Raw genomic sequence first — 10579 nt, forward strand, 5'->3', positions numbered from 1 at the left:
CCCACCAGTGACGTTCACTCTCGCCATTGGACTAGTTGACACACGTGCATCAGACGCATTCACGCTGAGGGCGTTCCCATAGCGCCCCTTTCGGGACGCAGTGCGAGTTCCCTCGAAAGGGAAACTGCATTTTTCATGGTCAAAAGAAAAGGTACTCCTCTCAGAAAACGTACAAATAAAGATATTTTTAGATGTTTAATTGCTGTTTGGAGCATTGGGATCGTTAGATGAGGGCTTAATTAACTCATTTTTGTGAAAACCTCAATTTCGACCAAAATTGACATTTTTCACTTGTTTTGCCTGTAGCTCGAAATTAGCCTGTGCGCATTCGGTCACCGTGATTTTGCCAAGTAAGACATGTTCCTGGATCAACATATTTTGTTAATCCTGGAACAACATTCTTGTCTGAAAATTTAGTCATAACCCTATTCCTACCCCTAAACCTATCCCTACCCATAATTTATCCCTAAAATCAGAGGGAAATGATAGGTAAATAGCACTGACGTAGAAGCACCTAACCCTGGTTGTAACCCTAAACTTGACATAAACTGTAAACTTTTCCCTCAAATCTGATTGGTTGATTGGAATGATGTTGATCCAGGAACATGTTGTACTTGGTAAAATCATGTTAACCGTGCGGTGAACTCATTTTGCCAGCACGGGGTCACAAATATATATTTTTTATGTGTGTGTTCTGCAGAAGAAAGGGTTTAAATAACATGAGGGTGAGTAAATGATGACAGACTTTCATTTTTAGTGAACTGTCCCTCTAACCCTCTGTTGGGTTGTTTATTCTACCACTGTCTACTTTCTTAGCTGTGCTTTCTTGTACATTTACCATTCTTTAATGCAGGATGTCAAAGATATAAATGAATGCTTCTCTTTATGTATCACTACCCCAGTGCTCAAAAAAAGTTAGACATGTTGTTCAGCTGCTTACTAGGTTTCACATTGTGTGTTTCCCTCTCAAATAATCGCCGTTGGATGAAAAAAGAAGCAATTAAGTAGTAACAAGCAGACATTGCCTTTGAGATACATCTCTATGTAAATCCCACCGCTAGGCTGGGACAACCTAGGGGCAAAGCAGATTTACTGTCTTGAAGATCACTTAATAAAAAAACATAATGGCTTCTTGTAATTGATAGTACAATCAAAATGGGCCCAACGGGAAATGAAGCGAATATGTCACAGAATTAGAAAGAAACAAGCTTCAATATTAAATCTTTGAAAGTGCAGAAATAGACCGTTAGGAACACTTATGGTTGCTTGTTGCGTAATTACTCCCTCTATAATTAAGGTAATTAGCTTATTGATTGCATTATCTTAAGTGGTAAAAGGTCATTTACAACAGTTTCAATTGCTTTGCACACTGAAAATCACAGACACCTTCACAGCATCATTTCAATGTAGAACATTATGGCACGTTTTGACTGTGAATCTGGTTCTTGCATCAATATATACTCAAGCAGAAAATTAACAGATCCTGTATTCGTGTTGAAACATGTTGGCTGACTCTTTGTGCACCTCTTAAAGGATGAAGTGTCTCTTCGGGTGGCTGACAAAGCCTGAATCGCAGCAGCTGCATGTCAAGTCTCTCCTTCAAAGCCTTACAAGAACACTGAAGAGGCATGGCATCGTCACCTCGGTTCAAAACTGCTGCTCGCTGCTTAATTGTTAATTACTGTTATTAGTATTATTACATTACATTATATTTGAAAGCCTGTCATTGAAAGTTAATTTGCATCACACTTTGACTTAGAATGACATTTACTTCACAGGTTTTTGCTAATGTGCCAAGAAATTCAACAGGTAGTGCTTGAGAGATTAATGAACAATGGGAAAACTTCCAGAAAACAATAGTAATTATAATGAAAATGCTCTTTATAAATTGTGTTGTGTGTGTTGATAAAACAATGTTGAGCTGTAAGGTAATTGATCATAAAACCTTTCAATTAAATATTTAGCATCAAATATCTTTGAATGTGTTGCTGAATTATATTAAATAAAATGCAACTGCTTCCCTAACAACAAACCACAAATGTGCACACATGCCTTATGAGGCAATCCCTACTGTTATGTAAAAACATGAAGCTGGTATATCCAGTTATCAGGTGTCCCGCACAAATCTCTCAACCTCGCCTGTGTAACTCATTCTAAACTGGCTTTGTAGCATTTCTATTCAAATATTCAGTGCTCTGACTCCTCCCACCAAAACCAGCAAATCTTTTTGTTTAATACGCATTTCCTTGACCTGGTTTCTATGTGACAAGAAGACATGTTGAAGGACAGAGTCTTTATTTCCTGAGCCTGGAAAACAAAATGACAGCAGCTAATTCCAGTGTAAAGGATTCTTACAGGGATGGCAGCCTGGAGAGATTTACTCATTTTAAAAAAGATGACTTTGAAAATGACTGGGAGAAAGTGGCTGAGCGCAAGTTTGGTCGAGTCTATAAGGTGAAGCTTAAAGTCTTGCGGGAAACGTGTGCCCTAAAGACCACAACCAATGATGATTACAGGTATGGTAACACATGAAAGTAGTAGAAGATATACTGTTAATTGTGGTTGTAAGTAGTTGACAGTTGACACAATAGAAGTAGTATAAACTGACAGTAAATGTAAATATGTATATATTATACTGTTATATCTATTGTCTGTAGTTTTATAGCTCTCATTATGTTTGTATTTTGTATTATTATTATCTACAATTATATGCTCTTTATATAAAATGTTTGTATATACTATATATATTATTTTATGACCAATTATTTTAAATTTTTATGACCCAATAGGAACATGATAGAGATGTCCAAAATTGGAAGAATGAAGTTCAATTATTTAATCTCCCTTTATGGAATAAGCAAAGATCCACCTGCTTTAGTGATGGAATATATGAGAAAGGGATCCTTGGATAACCTTCTCAGCAGTCATTTCTTAATGTGGCCCAAGAAATTCCAAATGATCCATGAGATGACGATGGGCATGAATTTTCTGCACAGCATGAAACCGCCCATCCTTCATTTAAACTTGAAACCAGCTAACATTCTTCTTGATGATCATCTTCACATGAAGGTGAGTCAGATACTATTTCACTTGTTTTCAAATGCTTTTGAATTAATTTCTGATAAAAGGAGACTTTTCAGAAAAGAGAGTTAATGGTTTTGCCAACTTTGTTTGTAGCTTTTATTATCCTTGGTTAATGTTACTTTCTACATATGTTAGGTTAAAATATACAACCTCATAGTGTTGTTGCAGTTTCAGGCAATATTTTCTCTTTAAAGATTTCAGATTTTGGCCTCATTAAATGGGAGGAGTTCTCTAGTAAGACTGAGTTTATTGAACACCTGACAGCTCGAGGGAACATAAACTATGTGCCTCCAGAAACATTTACCCAGAATCCTGAACCTCCCGGAACGAAGTACGATGTATTCAGGTGAGAGTTTATAACTTAAAGAACATTACAGAATGTGCATAAATTGACAATTTGACAGTGAGTTATGATATGCCATGAAATAATCATATAACCATTCTCACTTTGCAGCATTTCTATTATTATGTGGGAAATTCTCACTCAACAGCGCCCATATCAAGGTATATATTATTTCTAATTTTGCCACTTTCCACAGATTTTTACACAAATTGTAATGTTGCAATTTGTCATTCAACCCAAGATGAAAAAAGATCAAACAAATGAACTCCATCAAACAAACAAACTTTAATTTATGGAAAAGATAGTTTAGTAACTAGAAACTAATATTTGGTCTCAGTCCCTGCTAAGTGGCAGCTTCTTGTAAGCTAATTTGCAACTGTTACCCACTGAATTTTAATTTAAATTTTGAAAGCATCCTCCATTTTGGTAGTGTTGATAACAGGATTGCAAAAAAAAACATCATATTAAATGAATTTTAAAAAATATATATAATTAAAAAAAAAAAATCATATAATATTTATTTTGACCACCTGAGGCTGATAGTCAACATTTCTGAAACACATTTCACCCACTAAGAGAAAAAGAGTTTCAGGCCCATTTTGTACTGAATTTGTAGCAAGTGCCTTTTACACTGTGTTTGTTATGAGAGTGCTTGAAGCATAGGTTGTGTTTGTATTGTTAAACTCATTATTTCGAGTTTGTTTAGTACAAAAATAATACTCTAAGCAATTTGTTCTATTGTTCTTGTCACAGGGCTGTCTATGACAGAAGTATTAATCAAAGTGTCATCTGGCAAAAGGCCTGGTGTAGAGAAGATCCCTGAAGACAAGCCCCCCGAGTGCGAGGACATGATCGGTGTCATGCAGCAGTGCTGGCACCAAGACTGCAGCCAGCGACCTGCTTTCTGTGGTAACAAACCTCATTTTTGTTCTTGTTTCTGTTTAATGAAAACTATAATAGTGCTCGATTATATACAGACTAAATGCATTTCTCAAGTCTCAGTAGACGCTTGCTCGGTTGTCTCACTGGTCTTGTTCCTTCTGAAATAACAATGAGCAATGAACCAACATTGTTGCGTTTTTTAATCAACCTCCCAGTTCCTCTGCGATTTGTTTCTTCATCAGGTCACCTTCAGTAAAAGTTACAATTGAATTAGTGATCATGATAATGAATTCAATGTTTGTGTTCAAGCATTAGTTTAATAAGCGTCTGCTAATTTTTTTTTGCAGTGTTGTATTGTATAATGAGCTGAATATGATTAATCTTGTACATCAGATTACTAAAAATTCAGTGTGAATAGCACAGTTATATCCCCTTGCGCTACAATGTTATCTCGCATTATACACTGCCAATTAAGATGCTCCTCCATAAGAGTAGCTAAAAGGCTGTCAATCATTGGCTGGCCATTTGCACATTTTTATTCAAATTATCACTAGTGTGTGAAAAGCCCTGAAAAAAAACGCAAGAGCAAAAATGTTCCAAAGTGACATTCATCTCCATTTTTCTGCAGAGATCGTTCGGTTAACTGAAGTTCTCAGTGAAGTCCTGAAAATCCCAGACACGATTTCAGGGGGTGAGATAAGAAAGCGTCTGCCTGAACAGGTATGGAACGTAAGTGACTCCTCCAGTGCATGTTTAGACCACACCATCAGTTTATAAGGTGTTAGCATGAGTAATCTGCGGACACATGAGTAATCTGCAGGGCTTGGTAGAATTTTAAGGAGTGATTTTAACACTGTAAAATATTCATATACAAAACTTTTTATACCGAACTATGTTTTCAAACTAAAGCAATAATTTGTCTTTTTTAAATGTCATAAACACTTTAGTCTGACTGAAGTCAAACAAACAGACCTAGACCTAATGCAACCTAATTGAACTACAGTTCTGTCATGAGAACTCTCAGAGTGTTTGGCATGGCAAGGGATGGATGTTGATATGTTTGGTCTTGGCGGAATAGAACTGCTATGCTGCTGCAGAGCAAGTACGGGACTTGCTACTGCCAATACATACACGACACACTGCTGTGAGCAAGTAAGACATGCTGCTGCTGTACAATATAGCGTGCATGAATTACCCGTAGCAGATCTATGCAGGTGGAGCTGGGGAAGGTGGAGGGATTCTGAAGCGCGCTTCACTGCTAAGGCAAATGCTACCCATATATTTGAAGGTTGAGCATGCAAGCTCAATGGCTTCTGATACAGCAGGAACCAATCAGCTGTGTACAATAGATAATAATGTGATTATGAGGAGGTTGAGTTAAAGGACCTATTAGCCTGCACCATCTAGAGTTTCATGACAGTTGAGCTTGAGTTCGCAACTTTGAACCAGTTGGCTGCGTAGTCGCTGTCTGAAGATGTCGGCAGAAGCGAGTGGCTGTTTTGCAGAATGGAAATAATCCAATTACTTCACTTTTTTGACACAGGTAGGCAAGAACATTACGGTAAAATGTAAGCTATGTCCTAGAGAGAAAAAACTGCGCACTCTCTGAGAGACGGTCTTCAGTCAGTGCGCTGTCAACCAAAGCGCACACACATAACCGCCTCTCGCGAGTGTCAAATTTTCGAGGTTTATTACACATAAACGTTCAAATACACACACAGTTATGTCAAAATGCCCGTCTTGTGAACAGCATGTGTAACAGCATATTGTCTCCGTCCATTAGGTCTTAGTGACAGCAGTCTTTAAAACATGCTACTGTCTACTATTGGCTGTCTGTATTATAAATGATAATCAAACAACAAAAGAAAAGCAAAAGAGTTATTTTATATTTGATTATTCAATTTCTGTGGTATTTTTACTTACTACTATTAAACCTAAAAATAATAATGAAAAAATATATAGCATTGTTTTATTTGTATTTTTATATATTTTTACCGTGGTATTGACTTTGGTATCGAGTATTGTGCACTTTTGGTGGTATTGGTACTGACTACTAGATTTTTGGTATAGCCTAGTGACATCCCTATTTGTTACTAAAAGTATTATGAAGTAAATAAAAGTATTATAGTATATGTTTTAATAAAGTTAAAATGTTTTAAAAAGTTATAAAAGGCTAAACTATTCCATGTTTGACTCAATTATTAAAAGAGTTTCCTTTCTATTGCCTATCCAGTCAAGGTTTATAGGGATTTTAAAAAGTAATTAGTAAGTTACTTATTGAGTAATTAAATTACTTTTCAGACAGAGTAATTAGAAAAGTATTTTAAATACAACATTGATGATGTAATTAGTAATTAATTACTTTTTTGAAGTAACTTACCCAACACTGCGTGAGATATTCTCAAGCTGTTTTATTGATTACTGTATTCGTCGCCTGACTGCATGCACCGAACTGTGATATCCATACCGTGACAGTTTGGAATGAATACATGTACCGTTACAATTTTACCGTTATAACTTTATATTTTTGCAATTTCTGATGTCAAAAAAATTGTTGTTAGTCACACAAGATTTAACATTAATTCAATTTTGCTTTGTTTCCATTAGCTAAAGAAAGCAGCTATCTCTTCAGGCAAGTATTTTGTTCTCACATTCAGTGTCATTTGTGCTGTCTGTACAAACTTAACGCATTCTTACTGTATATAAAACTGTCCACCATCCTATTTTTTCCTATTCATTACAGATGATTCTAGCATCCACTCTCTCCTTGTAAGAAAAGACTTTGAGAGCTTTAAGAATGTTCTGCGAAAAGAGCATGTATCGATGCTCTTCAAAGACAACAATACTCTCCTTCATCACGCCGTGGCAAGCGGGGACAGAAAAAGCGTGCAGATGGTCCTGGATCTGGGAGCCTCTGTGAACTGCCAGAGTGTAAAAGGCTACACCCCACTCATCGTTGCGGTTCTGCACAAGTTTTACGACATCTGCAGCTTGCTGACAGAGCGTGGGGCTGACGTCAACCTCTGCGATGGCGACCAGTGGACTGCGCTGCATTTTGCCGTACAGACTGGCGATGACAGAGCCGCTCGCCTTTTGTTAGACAATAAGGCGAGAGCCGATGCCGAAGAGAAGGACGGTTGGACGCCTTTGCATCTAGCTGCTCAGAATGGCCACGAGAACATTGTGAGAATCTTGCTGCCACGTCTGGAGGCTGTGGATGAGCAGGAGCACCAGTCTGGCCGTACGCCACTTCACGTGGCTTGCATTTATGGCCATGTAGACATCGCCAAGCTCTTGCTCAAAAAGGGAGCTGATGTCAACAAACAAGATAACCTTCAGTCCACTTCCCTACACTTGGCGGCAGATGAGGGGCACTTCAGGGTGGTCCGTTTGCTGGTTAATAGTGGGGCTGATCTAAAAACAGTTGATGAGCAAAGCTACAGTCCCCTTCATTTTGCCGCTCTGAAGGGTTACACGGGTATCTGCAGACTACTATTGAGTAAAGGACTCGACCCCAACATCCTAACCTATCAGAATTGGACAGCCATGCACCTGGCAGCCTTGAAAGGCCATCCGGAGACTGTCCTTGTGTTGGAAGAGCACCATGGCTCAGTCAACGTCCAAGGGAAAGACGGCTGGACGCCACTGCACCTTGCCTGCCATCATAGGCAGGAGGAGGTGGTGACGGTGCTGCTAACAGCAGGTGCCGACCCTAACCTGGCCGAGGATAACGGCTGGACGCCCCTCCACTTAGCCTGTAACAGTAGCTGCTTTCCTAGTGTGCTGCAGCTGATATCCCATCAAGCCAATGTGAACGCACAGAATAACAGCCAGTCAACTCCATTGCATTTAGCCGTCCAGCTCAGCAACATCCCCATCATCAAAGCCCTGCTGATGAATAATGCACAGCGGGGTATAAAGGACTCGAAAGGATGTACCGCCTTAACCTTGGCTCAACGGTGCAACAATACAGAAGCTGTGGAGCTACTGGAAAGCTAACACACACTGGTTGAGACTCTGGCGGAGAACGAGCCGTGTTTGGTGACAGATAACTCCACCATTAGAGGGAATCCAGCATTGATTTCTGCTATCGATTTCCTTCCTGCTGCAAAGCCTGTTCTTATAAACACTCTTGCTGTTGTTTTTGATTTAGATTCTTAGAATTTAACGCCTTTGTTTGGGTTAAAAGCTCAGGTGTGTTCTCGGGAATGAAAGTGTTATGAATGAAGGATTTTGTAACTAGCAGTGTGTAATGAAACATAAAATAATAATGGCCGTCAGTTTATTTATAGAGAATAATTCATCAGAGCATGTTATTTCTAAGACATCAGTTGTTTGCTTGTTGTAATATTTAATCAAAATGTAATAACTTGCTCCGTCTCTGAAACTACTTTCCTTGTCTGTTGATGACACTCAAGTTTGTACAGGCTATTGAATAATGTTAAAGGGATAGTTCTGTCATCATATACTCTCCCTTGTGTTGTTCCAAACCTGCAAGACTTACTTTCTTCTGCGGAACACAAAAGAAGATATTTTGAAGAATGTTGGTAATCAAACATTTTTGGTTACCACTGACTTCCATTGTATGGAAAGGAAAAAAAAAACACTGAGACAGTTCTCAAAATATCTTCTCTTATGTTCAACAGAAGAATGAAAATCATACATGATTGTAACAACATGAGGGAGAGAAATTATTGAGTAAACTATCCCTTTAACTAAGTAGCCAGATTGCAATATCTTTATCAAACTCACATTCAGTCTGGCTCCATTCTGGTGTGTAACGCCCACATTTTTACACAATCTAATCTATTCGCACACATTTTTTTGTACTGAATAACCCATTCAACTTTAAAACGCAACATATTAGAGGAGTAAAATAAGTTGTAAATTCATGTTGGCTTTAGCACAGTAAAAAAAAAAATAGCCCACCACGTGTGGTATTTTGATGCATTTAACATGATTCAATACATTCATGCTTGTATGAATTCCAACAATGTCAAACATACAAATGTGTACAGTAATGTTAAAGGTGAAAAAAATCATAACCATTTGTGGCATTCAAATGGCATGTTACATTCACAGACAAAAGCCAAAAAACCTGTTTGACAACATGCTTATCACTTCCCAGCAGGCTTCCGCTCACGTTCAACAGCTTTGTCCTAAATACAAAGGGCAAAAAAAAAAAAAAAAACGTTCTACGTCATTATACTGGTGCATTTTTTATATATTTTTTTACCAGTGGGTGCAGGACACTATAGTTCATTTATGTAAGTGAGGATAGTAAAATAAAGTAAACTGTGACATATTATACCCAAAAATTCTTCATACAGTGGACTACCAGGAAAATTGATAAAAATTTGGAACCAAAAATTATTCAGACACTTTGACCTGACCATGTTTTGCTTAAGTGTTTTGTATTTCACAAACTGTACTTTAAGACAAGATAAAGTTTGAATTATGTTCATTTCAGTAATTTTACATACTCTTTTGTGACACAGAGAAAGTTGTAATGAGGTTTCAGAGCTTTTGAAACAAGCATCAGAATCGCTTTTTTTTTTTTTTTTTTTTTTTTTAGCAAGGTTCTCACTTTTCCTCAAGTGAATATGTTAATAAAACATCAATGCCTTGTGAAGGAATCAGAACACGGCCCATCACAGACTGTGGTTTGCTCTTCAGCCTCTCCACTGTAACGTACATGACATTTTAAATATCTCATTAAAGTCTGCATAATAACAAATGCTTTGAGACGTCTACAGTGTGGATTGATGCAACCCTCATTGATATGCAGTAATGTGAAAATAAATGATCTTCTTTTACATAACAGTATGTTCTCAGGTGTTTTTCTCCTGCAGAGAGACTTTACATGGGATTAAAAAGTTTTGAAAACGGATGGATGAGATCATTTCCAGTCATGTACAGAATCTAATTCCAATTGAGCAAAATTCTGTAATAATCATTTACAAATAATTGTGCTCAGTATTGTGTGTGCTCATATGTTTACACAGTAAAACAAAGGCAGATTAAGAGAGGGCTTCCCACTGTGTGATTTACACTTGTCAGATATCCTCAATTTAATGTAATTAATTAGTTGTTAGTGTTTGGATCTTAAGAAGAATTTGTGCTGAGAGATTTTACTTCAGAGTTCCAGAACGTTCATTGGCACAAAATATTCCCTGATGTGGACTATTGCTAATGCACCAAAGATCATCATATGCGGATAAGGTTTAAATCTCCACAGCAAATGTAATAAAAATGAATTTATACACAAGA

The 10579-nt window shown here is 37.5% G+C and overlaps 1 protein-coding gene across 2 annotated transcripts; it reads left to right on the forward strand.

Annotated features, from left to right (window-relative positions):
* The first annotated feature begins 127 nt into the window (after positions 1-127).
* Positions 128-10132, forward strand: ankk1 (ankyrin repeat and kinase domain containing 1). 2 transcript variants are annotated; one of them, XM_051863930.1, is made up of 8 exons: positions 128-2516; positions 2790-3069; positions 3279-3430; positions 3539-3588; positions 4181-4336; positions 4938-5038; positions 6917-6941; positions 7053-10132. In XM_051863930.1, the coding sequence occupies exons 1-8, from the start codon at positions 2320-2322 to the stop codon at positions 8306-8308; spliced, it is 2217 nt and encodes a 738-aa protein (XP_051719890.1). In that variant the 5' UTR covers positions 128-2319; the 3' UTR covers positions 8309-10132. The 2 variants fall into 2 exon arrangements, with proteins under 2 accessions (XP_051719890.1, XP_051719891.1); XM_051863931.1 differs by having other exon boundaries at positions 4938-5029.
* The last annotated feature ends 447 nt before the right edge of the window (positions 10133-10579 follow it).

Source organism: Ctenopharyngodon idella, chromosome 15 (genome assembly GCF_019924925.1).
Source record: "Ctenopharyngodon idella isolate HZGC_01 chromosome 15, HZGC01, whole genome shotgun sequence".
NCBI lineage: Eukaryota > Metazoa > Chordata > Actinopteri > Cypriniformes > Xenocyprididae > Ctenopharyngodon > Ctenopharyngodon idella.